The sequence below is a fragment of the Schistocerca serialis genome, chromosome 5, assembly GCF_023864345.2.
Source record: "Schistocerca serialis cubense isolate TAMUIC-IGC-003099 chromosome 5, iqSchSeri2.2, whole genome shotgun sequence".
NCBI lineage: Eukaryota > Metazoa > Arthropoda > Insecta > Orthoptera > Acrididae > Schistocerca > Schistocerca serialis.
Genome location: NC_064642.1, coordinates 387152149 through 387172862, shown reverse-complemented (window position 1 = coordinate 387172862; position 20714 = coordinate 387152149). Strand labels below are relative to the sequence as shown.

The following is a 20714-nucleotide window of genomic DNA, read 5'->3' as shown; positions in this document are numbered from 1 at the left end:
CTTCCACAGCTTCTGTAAACCCTACAAATGAAACATTTCTTTTCAAAAGTCAGTGGATTCTAGAGATATTTAAATTATAAATAGCAATTTTATGATTATTAATATTATTTTAAATCATGGTGTTTGAAGTTCATGAGGAAGTAGTAAAACATTTACCCACTTTTTAAACTTATTATTTATTTTACTTGTAGCCAGATACTACAATTTTTCAGATGATTATAATTAGTAAACAAACTAGTAATTTTATGAACTTGGGAAAATAGTGATGAAGGCATTAAAGCAATATTTACCATTAAAAGCAATAAAAATTAAAATCTTATCAGAGATATCACCTTATCTAGTAAACTAGTAGAATAACAGGTAGTCATGAGTTTACTCTGAGACTAAACTGAAACCATGGATTCACATACACTGACTGTGTGTCTTTTTTTTCTGTACCATTTAGTTGTATAAGTGTGAAAAAAGTAAGTGTATACATCTAGTTCCAAGTACATAGATTTAGTTTACAATAATTGCTTCTCTTTTGTTGATAGATACATTGACCCTTTTGACATCCCTGAAGTATCTCTTCCGTCAAGGGATCTATAGTATATGACAAATGAATGAAGGAGAAATATTTATACCTAAGAGATGAAGATTTAGTAAAGCCTTACTGCACTATTATTTTAACTGCAGATGATTGCATGTCTTTTAGTTTATTTTATGCTTACAGGAAGTCATTTGTTTTATCACTTATGAACTTCCTCATTGCTGGTCATAAGAAAACTCATTCTATTTTATTTTTAGGTGAAAACAATGACAAGGCCAAAAGTAGTTCGTGAAATGGTGCCTGGACGAGTGTTACTGATTTCTCACAAAGAACACGTCAATAAGTTAGCACTTCTGCTATCTTTCTCATCAGACTACAGACGCTCTTTATATAAAGTACTTGTACTCTGTGATTCCATATCACAAAACAGTTCAGGAGAGATACGATTGGAGGTGAGTTTAATGTTTGTTTCTTGCCCTGTAATTTTTGCCAGATTGCATAATTCGAAACTGGAAGTGTTTCAGTTATATGTTGGCCATAAATTTCTTTATTCATCATCTAAGGTTTATGTACAGAACTTAAAAACTTGTGTGATATATAAATATGTTTTTGGTTCTTTTGGAAGAATTATCAAGTTATTAAAAATACAAAGAAAAAGTAAGAACATCATTTAATTCAAGTTTTAGTTCTATTGACTTTTCAAGATCATTGTAGTGTAAAAGAACTGAATGAGTCGTAATTAAAATGAGATTAGCTTGCATAAAGGACATTTTCCTACCTCATTCCAAGTTAAATTTCTTTTGTATCTGGTGTGCACTAATAGTGCTGTGTTGCAATGTGAAAGTTGCTGTCTGGTCTTCCAATTGCTAAATTATCAAATATTACGGTATTGGTTTTCTTTTGGTTATGGAGTAACAATGACATAAATGTAAAGCAATTACTTTGTATAAGTAGTATCTAGTACTTTTTCACAGATCAAAACTCTTATAAATGGATAAATTGTTGATTACTTATTTAAAGAAAAATTTACTTAAGAAATTTGTTTTAATTCATGAGACAGATGAGCTGGCTAGTATCTAATTTTAGCAGATGCAGCTCTCAACACAGGCTATAGAAACACATCAGAATGAATAAAAAGTAATATTCTCAGCTTTTGAACCATGTGTTTCTTCTTCATTGCAAAGAGAAAATTTTTGTGTGAAGTTGTAGATGAGCAGCAGGTAACTAAAAATCCAGATACGGACTCACAAAATATGAAGAGGGAAGGAGATAGAGATCAGTTACTGTTTACTTCCCATCTGCCCAGTGACCTTTGTCTGTCTGTATGTACTTCTTTCCTTGTTTGACACCTCTATCTTGTAGTGATAAATTTTGCCTCCCTATTGCCTTATAGCTATCAGTTTTTGAATAATCATTCTCCTTCCAACCACACACCAACTACATCTACATTTCCTCTCCTGAAGAAAAAGCCAAATGCTACAGTGGTAATTTTTATTTATTGTGCACACAGTATTTCAGTAATGCAGTTTACTAAATGCAAAAGCCAGTGCACATTTTCCTTCATTCTCTAGCATGTCCAGCAGGGCCATCAGCTGCCACTTTAAAGGTCAAAACTTAATTTTATGTCAGTAATAACAAATGAATTATTGCAGTATCATACTAAAACTTTTTACTACAATCGTTTTACTTCCTGGTTGACAGAGCTTAGCTTCATTTAAAATTACTGTGTTCAGAGATGAAACTCATTTTGCGACTTTTTACTTTCTCCCTTTTCACCACTTTGTTATGGTGTGAATTCACGTGGGAACTACTGAATGTTGAATCACATAAGACAGGCAACCCACTGTAAGACAATATGCAACACAAGTGAAAAGAAATTTGTATGATGTCAAAAAAATGAAAATGTAGCAATCAAACAATGGAAAGTCCAGTCTGGAATAACAAGAAAATGAAAAGGATAAATTGCTACTTACCACATAGAGGAGGAGTTCAGTCACAGACCGATACAATGAAAAGACTACTAAACTTTTAGCTTTCGGACAAAGAAGTTCTCCTTCAGAAGCAGAAAATAAACACAACCACCTCCCCCCCCCCCCCTGCGCCACCCCCCCCCCCCCCCCCCCCACACACACACACACAAAGCAAGTACACCATAGCGGAGTGGCCAGAGATAGCAGCCATGTCTGCATGAGGTGTGCTTGCTTGTGTGAACACATGTGTTTTCCTTTCTGAAGAAGACTTTGGCCAAAAGCTCATTTTGTAAGAGTCTTTTCGTTGTGCCTGTTTCCAACTCAAGACGTCATCTTTACAGTGAATAGTAAATGTTTCATAATGTTGTAGAACTTTTACTTATTCAATACAAAGCTGTCATCTAACATAAAGTGCAAAACTGGGAATCCATACCATTTAGAAAGAAAATTATAAACATACCTCTTTAGCCACTCCTTCAACAAATTATTTTATCATCTAGGTTCAAAGATTAAAAATCACTGTTAGGTAAGTAGCAACTGTTAATTTATTGTAAACATGTCTCTGTTCTCACAATTTTCTTTGAAAAATAGCAAGTAAATGTTAAGCTAACAGTTGGATATAAAAAAAAACAGTTAATTAAATAACTAAGGAAGCAACAGTCTTTTTCTCCAAAATTGTGGCTTTTCTCCTGATTTACTATTTTACATTTAGCTAGCATAAGCACAAATTGTGTAGAGTTGTATAGTAGTAGCTTCTTTGTAATATAATGTATAGATTAATATAATAGAGGGAAACATTCCACGTGGGAAAAAATATCTAAAATCAAAGTTGATGTGACTTACCAAACGAAAGCGCTGGCAGATTGATTGACACACAAACAAACACAAACATACACACAAAATTCAAGCTTTCGCAACCAACGGTTGCTTCATCAGGAAAGAGGGAAGGAGAGGGAAAGACGAAAGGATGTGGGTTTTAAGGGAGAGGGTAAGGAATCATTCCAATCCCGGGAGCGGAAAGACTTCCCTTAGGGGAAAAAAAGGACAGGTATTCACTCGCGCACACTCACACATATCCATCCGCGCATACTAGACACAAGCAGACAATTGTAAAGGCAAAGAGTTTGGGCAGAGATGTCAGTCGAGGTGGAAGTACAGAGGCAAAACCGAGCGAGGTGGCGCAGTGGTTAGACACTGGACTCGCATTCGGGAGGACGACGGTTCAATCCCGCGTCTGGCCATCCTGATTTCGGTTTTCCGTGATTTCCCTAAATCGCTCCAGGCAAATGCCGGGATGATTCCTTTCAAAGGGCACGGCCGACTTCCTTCCCCATCCTTCCCTAATCCGATGAGACCGATGACCTCGCTGTCTGGTCTCCTTCCCCAAACAACCAACCAATCAACAGAGGCAAAGATGTTGTTGAAAGACAGGTGAGGTATGAGCGGCGGCAACTTGAAATTAGCGGAGGTTGAGGCCTGGCGGATAACAAGAAGAGAGGATATACTGGAGGGCAAGTTCCCATCTCCAGAGTTCTGACAGGTTGGTGTTAGTGGGAAGTATCCAAATAACCTAGACGGTGTAACACTGTGCCAAGATGTGTTCGCCGCGCACCAAGCCATGTTTAGCCACAGGGTGATCCTCATTACCAACAAACACTGTCTGCCTGTGTCCATTCATGTGAATGGACAGTTTGTTGCTGGTCTGCTGGTCATTCCCACATAGAAAGCTTCGCAGTGTAGGCAGGTCAGTTGGTAAATCACGTGGGTGCTTTCACGCGTGGCTCTGCCTTTGATCGTGTACACCTTCCGGGTTACAGGACTGGAGTAGGTGGTGGTGGGTGGGTGCATGGGACAGGTTTTACACCGGGGGCGGTTACAAGGGTAGGAGCCAGAGGGTAGGGAAGGTGGTTAGGGGATTTCACAGGGATGAACTAAGAGGTTACGTAGGTTAGGTGGACGGCGGAAAGACACTCTTGGTGGAGTGGGGAGGATTTCATGAAGGATGGATCTCATTTCAGGGCCGGATTTGAGGAAGTCGTATCCCTGCTGGAGAGCCACATTCAGAGTCTGATCCAGTCCCGGGAAGTATCCTGTCACAAGTGGGGCACTTTTGGGGTTCTTCTGTGGGAGGTTTTTGGTTTGAGGGGATGAGGAAGTGGCTCTGGTTATTTGCTTCTGTACCAGGTCGGGAGGGTAGTTGCGGGATGCGAAAGCTGTTTTCAGGTTGTTGGTGTAATGGTTCAGGGATTCCGGACTGGAGCAGATTCGTTTGCCATGAAGACCTAGGCTGTAGGGAAGGGACCGTTTGATGTGGAATGGGTGGCAGCTGTCATAATGGAGGTACTGTTGCTTGTTGGTGGGTTTGATGTGGACGGACGTGTGAAGCTGGCCATTGGACAGATGGAGGTCAACGTCAAGGAAAGTGGCATGGTATTTGGAGTAGGACCAGGTGAATCTGATGGAACCAAAGGAGTTGAGGTTGGAGAGGAAATTCTGGAGTTCTTCTTCACTGTGAGTCCAGATCATGAAGATGTCATCAATAAATCTGTACCAAACTTTGGGTTGGCAGGTCTGGGTAACCAAGAAGGCTTCCTCTAAGCAACCCATTAAACCTCAAAATTCCAATCAACACAATCTGGAACCACAACACCCTAATTCAGTAGTTAACCTTTCCTCCAAACCTCTCTCCCAATCCGAAACCTCTGTCCTATCCAGAGGCCTCACCCTCATCCCCACTCCCAGATTCAACCAAATAGCCCTCGTCAAAGATTTACTGTCCTACACTCGTACTCTCTGCTGGAAATATCACTTTACCACGAGGAAAAATGATCCTAATCCTACTCCTAATGATCCAACTCGCCAAGACACTATCCAAATTGAACCCTGCCTGGAACAGTTCCATCCTCCGTCACAGCGAGACCCACCTCCTCTTCCTCAAAATCACCCTCTCCAAACCTTCCAGGAATTTCTGACTTCCAGCCTTGCCTCTCAATCCTTCTTAAAAAACCTTAATCCTACTCCCAACATCACCACTGCTGTAGCCCAGGCTATCCGTGATCTGAAGGCTGACCGATCCATCGTCATTCTTCCGGCGGACAAGGGTTCCACGGCCATGGTACTTGATCGTCGGGAGTATGTGGCTGAGGTACTGCGTCAGCTTTCGGACAACACTACATATAAAGTTTGCCAAGGTAATCCCATTCCTGAAGTCCAGGCGGAGCTTCAAGGAATCCTCAGGACCTTAGGCCCCCTACAAAACCTTTCACCTGACTCCATCAACCTCCTGACCCCACCGACACCCCGCACCCCTACCTTCTTCCTTAAATTCACAAACCCAATCATCCAGGCCGCCCCATTGTAGCTGGTTACCAAGCCCCCACAGAACGTATCTCTGCCTACGTAGATCAACACCTTCAACCCATTACATGCAGTCTCCCATCCTTCATCAAAGACACCAACCACTTTCTTGAACGTCTGGAATCCTTACCCAATCTGTTACCCCCGTAAACCATCCTTGTAACCGTTGATGCCATTTCCTTATACACAAATATTCCGCACGTCCAGCGCCTCACTGCGATGGAGCACTTCGTTTCACGACGATCACCTGCCACCCTACCTAAAACCTCTTTCCTCATTACCTTAGCCAGCTTCATCCTGACCCACAACTTTTTCACTTTTGAAGGCCAGACATACCAACAATTAAAGGGAACAGCCATGGGTACCAGGATGGCCCCCTTGTATGCCAACCTATTCATGGGTCGCTTAGAGGAAGCTTCTTGGTTACCCAGGCCTGCCAACCCAAAGTTTGGTACAGATTTATTGATGACATCTTCATGATCTGGACTTACAGTGAAGAAGAACTCCAGAATTTCCTCTCCAACCTCAACTCCTTTGGTTCCATCAGATTCACCTGGTCCTACTCCAAATCCCATGCCACTTTCCTTGATGTTGACCTCCATCTGTCCAATGGCCAGCTTCACATGTCCATCCACATCAAACCCACCAACAAGCAACAGTACCTCCATTATGACAGCTGCCACCCATTCCACATCAAACGGTCCCTTCCCTACAGCCTAGGTCTTCGTGGCAAACGAATCTGCTCCAGTCCGGAATCCCTGAACCATTACACCAACAACCTGAAAACAGCTTTCGCATCCCGCAACTACCCTCCCGACCTGGTACAGAAGCAAATAACCAGAGCCACTTCCTCATCCCTTCAAACCCAGAACCTCCCACAGAACAACCCCAAAAGTGCCCCACTTGTGACAGGGTACTTCCCGGGACTGGATCAGGCTCTGAATGTGGCTCTCCAGCAGGGATACGACTTCCTCAAATCCTGCCCTGAAATGAGATCCATCCTTCATGAAATCCTCCCCACTCCACCAAGAGTGTCTTTCCGCCGTCCACCTAACCTACGTAACCTCTTAGTTCATCCCTGTGAAATCCCCTAACCACCTTCCCTACCCTCTGGCTCCTACCCTTGTAACCGCCCCCGGTGTAAAACCTGTCCCATGCACCCACCCACCACCACCTACTCCAGTCCTGTAACCCGGAAGGTGTACACGATCAAAGGCAGAGCCACGCGTGAAAGCACCCACGTAATTTACCAACTGACCTGCCTACACTGTGAAGCTTTCTATGTGGGAATGACCAGCAACAAACTGTCCGTTCGCATGAATGGACACAGGCAGACAGTGTTTGTTGGTAATGAGGATCAGCCTGTTGCTAAACATGCCTTGATGCACCGCCAGTACATCTTGGCACAGTGTTACACCGTCCGGGTTATTTGGATTCTTCCCTCTAACACCAACCTGTCAGAACTCTGGAGATGGGAACTTGCCCTTCAGTATATCCTCTCTTCTTGTTATACGCCAGGCCTCAACCTCTGCTAATTTCAAGTTGCCGCCGCTCATACCTCACCTGTCTTTCAACAACATCTTTGCCTCTGTACTTCCGCCTCGACTGACATCTCTGCCCAAACTCTTTGCCTTTACAAATGTCTGCTTGTGTCTGTGTATGTGCGTATGGATATATGTGTGTGTGTGTGTGTGTGTGTGTGTGTGTGTGTGTGTGTACCTGTCCTTTTTCCCCCCTAAGGTAAGTCTTTCCGCTCCCGGGATTGGAATGACCCTTACCCTCTCCCTTAAAACCCACATCCTTTCGTCTTTCCCTCTCCTTCCTTCTTTCCTGATGAAGCAACCGTTGGTTGCGAAAGCTTGAATTTTGTGTGTGTGTTTGTGTTTGTTTGTTTGTGTGTCTATCAACCTGCCAGCACTTTCGTTTGGTTAGTCACGTCATCTTTGTTTTTAGATATAATGTATAGATTATTTTGTACAAACTATTTATCTGTTGTTAAAGTATACCTTGATTTGCACCACATTCCTGGAGGTTCTCGATCTTGGTGGAATCTATGGAATATAATGGATGGGTGGATTGATGGATGCATAAGTGAGTGATGAATTGATCAGTTAGGTAGTTTTAAAATCTACCTGCACAAATGATTTCACAATAAAGGGGAAAAGATAAAACATACCATCAAAATCATAACAGTGAAAAAATGTTCATATGAGTAAATTCCACATATAACAACTGAAATCTGTTGTTTCATGTGAGAAAAAATTGCACAGTTACTACTTATGAATAGATTTTTTTAAAGAGATAGCTGAACATAAAACAGTGTCATGATATACTGTCTGCAACAATTTTTTTTCACGTATTGATTCATATTATTAAAGTGTTTCTCAAATTTTATGCTGAGATTTAGCTTTTGTGTTATGTATTGCATCAACAGTTGGGGACAGCACCCCAGGTATGATATGTAACTACTTTGGCACTAATATAGTATTGGTATAGTGGCTGTGACATCACATTTGATATCTGTCCTCATAGTGTCAGATGACATCTGTATTATGCAGAGTAATAGTTCCACAAATGTAAATCATTTCAAACCTGTCACAATGGGGAAATGAGCAAAGAAAGCTCAGTTCCAGTATCATAACTGAAGATGTGCATTCTGATGAGCATCATCTATCTAGAAAAACAAATTTAAATACATATCTGAAATACCACAGAAGCTACTTCATTGAGTAATCATTAACATCGCTCAAAATTTAACTAACTGGTAAGAGGTAAATTGTTATGTGATACATATGGACATAGTATTGGCACACACCTATTTACATTGTCAAGCAATGGATGAAATCTTCTTAGTTTGTCAACTGAGTGGCAACGTTGTTTTGAACCAGCTTTTCAGTGGATTTCCTGCTCATCATCTTCTGGCAGAGTCACTTTGCTGAAGATGAAGAGTAAGAAACTTATTGAAATGTCAGTTCACCTCAAGGTGATAAGCAGCTGAATCATTGAGATGTTGCTTCAAGATGGTAATGCCACATGATTGATAACCCAAGATTTTATCAGTGAAGTTAATTGAGAAAGCCTGCATTCCCTTAGGACCATAGGAAATAGTGTACACACTGAGGTTATTGTTGTCTGAACTTATTGTGTGGAGGAAGTTGGCTGCTTGTGACAGCAACTGCTTGCTCTGTAGATGTGTGCTCTTTAACATCATCAGCATCTCTTGTTAGAAATTCTCAAGTTCACCAAAGGTGGGATCACAATTGGTAGCTTTCAAGAAAAACAACAGTATGGGCTGTAAACCTTAAAATAATGACAGTAAAAAATAATGGCTTTTGTAAGTACAGTGACCGCATGCTATTCTTTCTGTTGGCTGTATTGGTAGTTGTATCTCCTGAAGGTAAGTAATGGGCAACCAATCAGACTGAGGCACTGTTCTCTGCATTGAGAGAAAGCTACACAAGCTTTCCTTCCTCTTCTAAGCACTTCTCAGTCTCTCTATTCATCTCTGAGCTATAATGTTTCTCACCTCTTTGGTGTGTATATTCCATTACCTTTGTGACATGTACCAGAGAAACTCACCAAGACTAGTGTGGACCTCATACTTCCTTGCAAATGCAAAGTATCTGTTTTATTGTCTGTACTGGGCATATGCCATTGTTCCAATCCCAATGTAGTACCCTTGTGATGTCAGCCTCATCTTGAATCTATGCTCTGAAAGCTTCAACTATCACACTTTAGTGTGACTTTCATTTGGTTAATGGCAGTCCTGTTCCCAAGAATTCTCCATATCCAACATTATTTCACTGTCTTTTCCCTGTTCCTCCAAATTATATGCTAAAAGTACTGATTCATATACCATTTTGTTCACATTACATTATCTGTGTTTGTTGTGGCTTGTAAAACACAATAAACTAAGTATTTGCACCAGAGATATCATATCATTACTTTTAAATTAACTGATGTGTTCTCTCCTTTTTTAAGGTGAGGAATGAAGATAAAAGTCGGAAGGAACCTCCAGAAAAACCTGAAATTTGGTATCGTATGATGGGCTTGATTGGAGGGGGTACAAGTGTTTTTGTACCTGATGGAGTTGGTGGTCATGCAGTACTTGCAATTGGACCAGCTGACATTCTCGAAATTTCTGATAAAACTGTCAGGATTAATGTTGAACGTGTAATTCAGGATTGGGATAAACGGCAACTACCAAGATTTAGGTGTGTGAGTATTGTATTGTATATTTATTGGTCCTGTGAATCATACACCTTACAGGGGTACATAATGATATAGGACAAGTCAAATAATTTTGCAATAAAGTTTAATAGAAAAACTGTTGTATGTTTTTCAGTATACAGCAATATAACTCTAACATATAGGAATAACATTTCACAAATACACAAATTTTACACGCACACATTTCATACTTTCAGCCTTGATTATACAGACACACACATATATGTAATAGACCACATATAATACAGATAAATCTACATGTACACCTTTCTTATTTTGGCCTTAATTGTATAAGCTATTTAAATTTTTCACATATTTATATTGTAGATAAAAATTCATCAACACCATAGTAGCAATTCTGTAGCAAGTAGTCACTCACTGCAGTTTTGAATTTATGCATGCCAGTTATTGCCTTAATTTTTTTAGGTAGTTTGTTATACAGTTTTCTTCCTGCTTGCAAGGGTCCTTTTTGTTGTAGTGTTGTATGTGAAAACTGCATATGTAAACTGATTATTCCTTGTGTTGTATGAATGGATATTTTGGTTTTTGGGAGCAATCTTGCTATTTTCATCTACGATTTTCCTTATAAACATTATTGTTTCTAGGATATGTAGACATGGTAATGGAAGAATATGAAGCTTTTTAAATGAGGGTTTGCATGAAGATAGAGGTTCTGAGCCTTCCATGGCTCTTATAATTCTTTTTTGTACAATAAAACAGCTTTTGCTGGGTGGTGAATTTCCCCAGCAAATTAAACCATATCTTGGTAGTGATTCTGCTTGGGCATAGTACACATTTTTGTGGCTTGCATTGATGTGCATCCAGCAAGAATTTTTATACTATAACAAATGGTATTTAATTTACTACATAAGTGTTGTGTGTGTTTGTGCCATCTTAGGTCATCTTTGATCCAAACTCCCAAAAATTTGGCGCTGTTTACAATTTCAAGTCTTTCGCCTAACAGTTCTATGGTTGCAGTTAAAGGCTGTTTATTCTGCACGTGTGTGGATGCATAGTGTTTGTTTTGTGTGTGTTTATTATTAACTTGTTCATTGCGAACCATTCTGATACATGTGAAGTGCTCTTTTTTATTTCATTTTGGAGCTCTTCTGGGGTCTTTCCTTTGATAAGTATATTTGTATCATCGCCATATTTAATGTACTTATAGTTAGGGCTGGATGGTTCCAAGTCATTTACAAACAACAAGAACAAGATTGGTCCCAGTACGGAACCCTGCAGCACACCGTATTTAACACACTGTTTTTCTGATTGATAGGAAGTTAAATTTTTTCCTTTTTTGTACAAGACTTCAACTATTTAGTGTCTGTTTTGTAGATATGACTTTACCCACTCATAGGCTGGGCCTCTGACACCAACATTTTCTAAGCAATAGACCATGGTTAATGATGTCAAATGCTTTTGAAAGATCTAGGGATATTGCTGCTATGTGTTCATTTTTATATAGTGCATTTAAAGCTTCATTTAAGAAATCGATAATAGCTGTCTCAGTGGATTTACATTTTCGGAAACCCTGCTGTGTAGCTGAGAAAAGTTTCTTTTTTTTCAATGAAATCTAAGAGTCTTTTATAAAAGATTTTTCAATTATTTTAGAAAAAACAGATAGTAGAGAGACTGGCCTATAATTTGTTATATCTGTTTCTTTCACCCTTTTTGTACAATGGCTTCACTTTAGCCATTTTTAACCTTTCTGGGAAGATTCCTTGAGAAAGTGAACTATTGCATATGTCTGCCATGGGCCTAACTACTAAGGGTGCACATTTTTTAATGGTATGGCCTGGTATGTTGTCAGTACCAGAGGAAAATTTTGATTTTAGCTCCCCTATTGTTTTTAGCATTTCCTGTTCATCTGTTGGGTATAGGAAGAGAGACTTGTTACTAGGGATAGTTTTAATCTGATTTGCAGTGACAGCATGTTGAAAGTTTTGCTTCACCAGAATCTCAGCTGCCTCAGAGAAATAGGAGTTAAAATTATTTGCTATCAATCACCTGACTTTTGTTTCTGCTTCAGAGTGTTACGCTATAATGTACTATAAATGAAAAAAAGTTGTATCTCAATTCTTTTCACAAGACCAAGTACCATGAACACTTGTAGATTACAATTTTCAAGCAATAAAATTTTGAATAAGACAACAATAATAAGGGTTTCATCTTTATTTTTTGGAGGAAGTGTGATAGTACTGAAAATGTGGTCTAATAAAGGATATGCAATACGTAATTGTTACGCCGCGGTAAAACAGTGGTAACAAAAAACTGATAAACTGATCTGTACTTAAGTCTGTTCAAATAATTATACCCAAGAAGAAAATTCCCCTCTTCTTGGTTAGTTTGGATTGTCTTAGGTTCTTCACTGACATTACTTTGCCTGTGCCCGTAATTTGAAAAAATGCCTTTTTCTAATCATTTCAATGACTTACACCCTTTATTGCACTGAGGTGCATAGAAGCCAATGGAAGTAAGTGCAGTTTTCCAGATTTATGAAGTTAGTACAGCATTGAATGGATTACAATTTTCAATTCTCATCTGTTGAGAGAATGAGGAAATGTGTTGAGAATCCAGCAAGTGCTGAGATCCAATGGCAGAAAAAAGTACAAAGTCTAATTACTTGTACTACTTGTTCACCAAAGGAGATAAATGCATAACCCAATTGTCCCCTACATTGCTACTCTCAGAAAGTGTGCTGAAATTTGAAAGTGGTTAATATGGATGTTGAGATGGATTCTGAACTTAAAAACATATTAAGATATACATTTTTCAAGCACAAGTTTTTGAAAATAACATGATATAATTTTAGGGTTACAGAATTTCCTGCAAACATTACTTCCAGGTCTGAAGACAGTTATAATTGTGGGAGGCAAAACAAAACCCACCTTGCTGTAAAGCTGGCTATGCTTGTGAACAGTACAGTGACTGAAACAGTTAACCATAAGAACTTGCTGAGTGGGACATCCTTTTTATGAGTGAGATCAGGGTTTCTGGATCATTGAGAACACACAACATCATTGTTAGTGGTAAATGTGTAGCAGAACACAATCAGCAGATAGTTGCAAAAGCTTCCAATTGGTTTACTGCCACAAGAAGGGAACAGACAGATTCAAAACAGTCCCTGAAACATTGCATTAATGTTACAGAGAAAGGCATACACAGCATCTTTTTAAGAAAGAATGACCAATAAGACTGTTTTGTAACTAACAAGTGAACACAATCCTGGATGTTTGAGAACAAGTTGTAAGTGCACATTCATTGAAGAAGCATAGACTAGTTGTACTTCCTGTGGAATGGCCTTGAAGACACCTTAAGTTGAAGATAAAGCACTTGAAATAAAAGAACATTATTGATTTACTGTCCTTCATACTACTGATTTTTCATCCTTTCCACAGAAGTCATCCACACAAAAAGAACCAAAATGGTCACCCATGTCATTAACAGACCCAGCAAGCAGACTATGGTGGAGAACAATGTACACAAGACAAGCCTCTGCAAATCAGAAGGATAGGTGCTGAACATATATAAAGTTGTGGACTTTTACAGTAAATTTTATTAGAATACTTTTTATTGTCCTTTGAAGAAACTGCAAAAAGGTGGGAATTTAAGGAGATGGGACCTGGGTAAACTGACTAAACCAGAGGTTGTACAGAGTTTCAGGGAGAGCATAAGGGAACAATTGACAGGAATGGGGGAAAGAAATACAGTAGAAGAAGAATGGGTAGCTCTGAGGGATGAAGTAGTGAAGGCAGCAGAGGATCAAGTAGGTAAAAAGATGAGGGCTAGTAGAAATCCTGGGGTAACAGAAGAAATATTGAATTTAATTGATGAAAGGAGAAAATATAAAAATGCAGTAAATGAAGCAGGCAAAAAGGAATACAAACGTCTCAAAAATGAGATCGACAGGAAGTGCAAAATGACTAAGCAGGGATGGCTAGAGGACAAATGTAAGAATGTAGAGGCTTATCTCCCTAGGGGCAAGATAGATACTGCCTACAGGAAAATTAAAGAGACCTTTGGAGAAAAGAGAGCCACTTGTATGAATATCAAGAGCTTTGATGGAAACCCAGTTCTAAGCAAAGAAGGGAAAGCAGAAAGGCGGAAGGAGTATATAGAGGGTCTATACAAGGGTGATGTACTTGAGGACAATATTATAGAAATGGAAGAGGATGTAGATGAAGATGAAATGGGAGATACGATACTGCGTGAAGAGTTTGACAGAGCACTAAAAGACCTGAGTCGAAACAATGCCCCGGGAGTAGACAACATTCCATTAGAACTACTGTCGGCCTTGGGAGATCCAGTCCTGACAAAACTCTAACATCTGGTGCGCAAGATGTATGAGACAGGCGAAATACCCTCAGTCTTGAAGAAGAATATAATAATTGCAATCCCAAAGAAAGCAGGTGTTGACAGATGTGAAAATTACCGAACAATCAGTTTAATAAGCCACAGCTGCAAAATACTAACACAAATTCTTTACAGACTAATGGAAAAAGTGGTAGAAGCCGACCTCAGGGAAGATCAGTTTGGATTCCGCAGAAATACTGGAACACATGAGGCAATACTGACCTTACGACTTATCTTAGAAGAAAGGTTAAGGAAAGGCAAACCTACATTTCTAGCATTTGTAGACTTAGAGAAAGCTTTTGACAATGTTGACTGGAATATTCTCTTTCAAATTCTAAAGGTGGCAGGGGTAAAATACAGGGAGCGAAAGGCTATTTACAATTTGTACAGAAACCAGATGGTAGTTATAAGAGGCGAGGGGCATGAAGGGGAAGCAGCGGTTGGGAAGGGAGTGAGGCAGGGTTGTAGCCTCTCCCCAATGTTATTCAATCTGTATATTGAGCAAGCAGTAAAGGAAACAAAAGAAAAGTTCGGAGTAGGTATTAAAATCCATGGAGAAGAAGTAAAAACTTTGAGGTTTGCCGATGACATTGTAATTCTGTCAGAGACAGCAAAGGTCTTGGAAGAGCAGTTGAATGGAATGAACAGTGTCTTGAAAGGAGGATATAAGATGAACATCAACAAAAGCAAAACGAAGATAATGTAATGTAGTCGAATTAATTCGGGTGATGCTGAGGGAATTAGATTAGGAAATGAGATACTTAAAGTAGTAAAGGAGTTTTGCTATTTGGGGAGCAAAATAACTGAGGATGGTCGAAGTAGAGAGGATATAAAATGTAGACTGGCAATGGCAAGGAAAGCGTTTCTGAAGAAGAGAAACTTGTTAACATCGAGTATAGATTTAAGTGTCAGGAAGCCGTTTCTGAAAGTATTTGTATGGAGCGTAGCCATGTATGGAAGTGAAAGATGGGCGATAAATAGTTTGGACAAGAAGAGGAAGAAGCTTTCCAAATGTGGTGCTACAGAAGAATGCTGAAGATTAGATGGGCAGATCACATAACTAATGAGGACGTATTGAATATAATTGGGGAGAAGAGGAGTTTGTGGCACAACTTGACAAGAAGAAGGGACCGGTGGTAGGACATGTTCTGAGGCATCAGGGGATCAGAAATTTAGCATTGGAGGGCAGTGTGGAGGGTAAAAATCGTAGAGGGAGACCAAGAGATGAATACACTAAGCAGATTCAGAAGGATGTAGGTTGCAGTAAGTACTGGGAGATGAAGATGCTTGCACAGGATAGAGTAGCATGGAGAGCTGCATCAAACCAGTATCAAGACTGAAGACCACAACAACAACTACAACAACACCAACAACAACATGAAGATTTAAAATACTGAAGCCAAATAAGATAAGTGCAAAAGACTATTACATAGTCACTATTCATTGACCAGGTAGTATAATATATTTAGTAGATTTAAGTCTTTGGTACAAATAATCAGTGTATAGGTAAAATGGAAACCAAATTGTGTATCAGATTAATGCAGCCAAAGAGTATTAATAAATTATATAACACGGTTTGGATCACAGTTCTTTTATTGGTTACTACCAGCATTGATCTGCACTGCAGATCACCTTCAGGTCTGTTGCCAAAATTTGTGGTTAAGCAGTAATGGTCCAAATGATATACAACTAGTTTTTGTATCAATTGCACCACTCTTGACAAACCGTACCTTGCAGAATCGGGCATGAAAATGATCTGCAGGGCGCATCAAAACAGGTAGTTGCCAATAAATGACACTGTGATTGTGATGGTATTTTTTTCATTTATTAATATAACTGACATCATGGTTCCTGTGAAATGGTGTCAACCATGCAGCCGAAGAGTGTATCACTCACTTGTTTTTACCTCATTTTGAGAAAATCTAGTGCAAATTGCACTTACTTCCCTTTGACTCTAGGCACCTCAGTTTGGTTTTTCTTGCATGTCGTTGTTAAATTTATTATTTTCTTCAAATGTCTGGCTAACAGGCTGAGGTTAACAGCCATAACATTTGCTTACAACTAAGAAGATATGTTGCTAAGGTTAGAGTTTAACATCTGGTAGGCCTTGAGATTGCTAGAGAAAGAACAGTATTCTAGCCATGCAAGGACTCCATATCAAACCAGCAATAGCCCCGTTAAAATAACTGTCTCATCATTTACCAGAAGTGATTCAAGAAAACCTCAGTAAACCTAAATTGGAGTTTGAACTTTGAACTTTGCAAGCATGATTTAAGTTTCTTACTTCTTAATCTAAAATTTAGATTCTCAAGCAGAGTACTGAGCATGGGTTATAGTGATCATGAGGCACAGTTGCTGTGTATAGAAATTCCAACAAGTAGTGGAAGTTCCAGAAAAGAAGTTGAAAAAAGAACCTTTTCTGAAGATAACATTAGAATTTTTAATCTCTTACTGGCAAAGGAAAACTGGGAAAGCATTGGCACTCAGAACAATGTGATAGGATGTACATGAGTTTTCAGAGCATCTTTCTTCACTATTTTAATGTAGCATTCCAAAAGTAGTAAAAACAGTAAAACCTAACAATAATAAGCAATGGGTAACTAAAAGCATAAAAATTTCCAGTGAGAGAAACAGATTTCTGCAGTGTAGTTCAGTGCCAAAGAAAAAGAATGTATCATTAACACTAGAAGGCTCAAAAGTCACAGACCCAAATTCAGTTGTGGAAAAATTCAATGAATACTTCACCTCACTAGCTGAAGACCTCATTCAAGTACACTGTCAAGTACCAGTCCCAAGTTTCTCCAGAAAGTCAGTGGTCTCGACTGCTTCTATGTATGTGTATGAAACAAACCCCAATGAAATTATAAGTAAAATTAAATCATTAAGCAATAAAATGTCAAGTGGTCTTGATGAAGTACCTGATTTCATATTAAAAGCATGTGCTCACCGCATAGCAAACCCCTTGGCAAAAATTTTCAACCTCTCTTTACAAACTGGTGTATTTCCAGATACTTTTAAAATAGCAAAAGTTTCACCACTGCTAAAAAAAGGTTTTTCTGAAAAAATATCTAACTACCGATCTGTGTCACAGTTAAGTTCCTTCTCAAAAATTCTAGAAAAACTCTTCTATGACAGGCTTTTAAATTTCATAAATAAATATGCACCTCTTACAGTACAACAACATGGCTTTAGAAAGTCTAAATCTACACAGACAGCAATTTTCGAATTCTTAGGCTGCATTTTAAAATCCCTTGATCAACATAAATTAGCTGTAGGTATTTTTCTAGATCTATCAAAAGCCTTCGACGTCCTGGACTATAACATTCGGCTCGAAAAATTAGAAATACGAGGAGTAAGAGGTGTAGCACATAGCTGGTTGTGTTCATACCTAAAAAACAGTAGGCAGAAAGTATCACTTCAGTATGAATTCAACAAAATTAATAAAACAAGAAACAACTCCTTTCTTTCTAGGGAATTACCAATAAAATATAGCATACCACAGGGCTCGATCTTAGGTCCACTACTCTTCTTGATTTATGTGGACGACTTAGTTGAATATACGAGTCCCACAAAAATTATCCTGTTTGCCGATGACACCAGCATATTGCTCACTGGATCCAGTCCAGAAACTTTGCGGTCCACAGCAGAAAGTTCTATGAAAAGACTTTCTGAATGGTTCACGAAAAACATACTCTTTATAAATACTGAAAAAACTGTGTGTGTCGATTTTCATTTAATTCCTCCAACTAATCAAATGTCTATTCAAGCCCAATTAAAAAATGATCCCCTAGAAAATGTAAGTGTCACAATATTCTTGGGTCTTTGGGTTCAGCAAGACTGAAAGTGGGACACACATATAAATTACTTGTGTAGAAAACTATCACCTGTCTGCTATCGCGTAAGAATTTTAAAGGCTACAACAATCAAAACAACAGTACTGCAGGCATACTATGCACAGTTCCAACCACTAAGCCGACATGGGATCATTTTCTGGGGATACTCAACTCACAGTGTAAAAGTTTTTAGAATGCAAAAAAGAGCTTTAAGAATAATTTGTGGCCTTAAAAAGATAGAGTCCTGTAAATCCCATTTTACTGAGTTTGGTGTTCTAAATGTTCCAAGTTTATTCGTTTATGAAACTATCTTGTTCACTAGGGACTACCTCCTGAAAACAGGCAAACTGATACAGAACAAAAATGTACCAGAAGTGAATCAAATATACATCAAAAATATCACAGAACAACCACCTATCAGAGGAGCATAGTTAACACTGGTGTAATACTGCACAATAAGGTACCAGAGGAAATAAAAAATACTGCTCATCCAATGTTTAAAGCTAAACTAAAAGCATTTCTAATAAAGCACTGTTTCTATTCTGTCAGAGAATTTCTGAATAAGTAACAAAATTAGTTGTAATAGGTACCTAATTTTAATTTGCCCACTACTTTGCTAATACTATGTATTATTGTAACTTATCTTTGACCTGTCCAATATCAATTTTACAATTTGTGCTATATGATAAAACTGGACCAATAAAAAATCAAATCAAATCAAAAATGTGTCATGAGTCACCTTCTCATTTTTTACTGCAAAAATATGTAATATTATGTTTTATGAATTATGCGGTGCCATGACAATTGTGTTTTTAATAGAGGTTGATTTCAGGAAAACCTAAAACCATTTCATGGAATAGCTGACATATCTGTAGTGAGAGATCTTAAATGTTATTTTCACCTTCGCAGTATCTAATCTCCCTCTGAAGTGCAGTAATTGATTCACATGACTGTTGAAGTCTACAAATTTGTGTCATGGACAACAGCAGATATGCAATGCAGTTTCCTCACAAGCCTAGTGCCAATATCGCTTTCATTATTACAATTTTAGTTTTGTTTCACAATGACTGTTGAAGTAATTTTTATTTTACCAGGGATGCACCTGTTGGAGAATCATGCAACTATGCTCTTCAAGAACTTCTGAGAATAACCCACTCTCATATTGCAGAAAAAACTTTGTTCTTTTTTGACACATTCAGAGAAATCGCTGCAACAAATATGGATGACTTCCAGAGATTACATAGGTTAAAAGAAGAAATCAAAACTTTTGATTTCTCAAGGGTTCCACATTTTGAAAAACAGGTGGGTTTTCACTTTTAATCAGTTTTACTTTGAGTTCCATTTAAATAAACATTTGAGTGTCCCTTATTCAACAACTTCAAAATCTTTTGGTGCATGCTGCCCCCCCCCCCCCTCCCCCCCCCCCCCCTCCCCCCCCCCCCCCCCCACACACACACACACACACACACACACACACACACACACACACACACACACACTTCATCAACTAGTTGTTGTACAAAATATGGCAGTATTGCAACTGTGTTATTGTTGTACATGGCAGTGCTTTGCAAACTGTCAAACATGATAGAACCTGTAACCGATCATTAAATAACAACAGTACACTTGTTATAAAAACTTAATTGGTGTGTTTTGGTCATGGGCCGTCATCAAATATCAGAAACAAACTCGATATAAAGTATCATGTCACATGATAATTGTGCTTAAGCACCAATGTTAGTAGAGTTACTACTTGACATTATAGTTTGTATCAAGTTGGTTTCTGATATGTTTATGATGAGCTGTGCCCAGAATATGTCAATAAAGTTTTTGTAACAGATAGATTCTTGTTATTTAGTGACCCAAAGCAATATTAAGGGCATGTCAAGTTAATCATATAGTGCTTTATGACCTTGTGCTGCAAGTTCTTACTATGATAAAGAGAGCCAGAAAGAATAGTCTGTCTTCAACTTGTAGACACAAGGCTCTCAAAAAAGAGCACAGAACAAAGAACAAGGAAGAAGAAAATGGAAGACCAGAAAACACATGAGAAACAGAAAATTGAAGCATCCACACCCACAACTGCATCACTTGAGTCATTGTTTGATGATTCAGTCAAAATACTTCTCATTTCTGGTAAAGTGGTAGGAGAATGTTTCTGGCCTAATTTACTACTCCGGGACAGAGTGTTTGAAAACAACATTATAAAGGGCCCGCATCTCGTGGTCGTGCGGTAGCGTTCTCGCTTCCCACGCCCGGGTTCCCGGGTTCGATTCCCGGCGGGGTCAGGGATTTTCTCTGCCTCGTGATGGCTGGGTGTTGTGTGCTGTCCTTAGGTTAGTTAGGTTTAAGTAGTTCTAAGTTCTAGGGGACTGATGACCATAGCTGTTAAGTCCCATAGTGCTCAGAGCCAACATTATAAAGATTTTTGACTGCACAATT

General features: G+C 38.8%; 1 protein-coding gene across 1 annotated transcript in view; it reads left to right on the top strand.

Moving 5' to 3' along the window:
• The window catches only part of LOC126481096 (helicase SKI2W), a 150951-nt gene that overhangs the window by 93024 nt on the left and 37213 nt on the right, over positions 1-20714 (top strand). The window contains exons 13-15 of the mRNA XM_050104616.1: positions 787-981; positions 9838-10070; positions 19367-19574. Coding sequence (XP_049960573.1) covers positions 787-981; positions 9838-10070; positions 19367-19574 — 636 coding nt within the window. The remainder of the gene's footprint in view (positions 1-786; positions 982-9837; positions 10071-19366; positions 19575-20714) is intronic.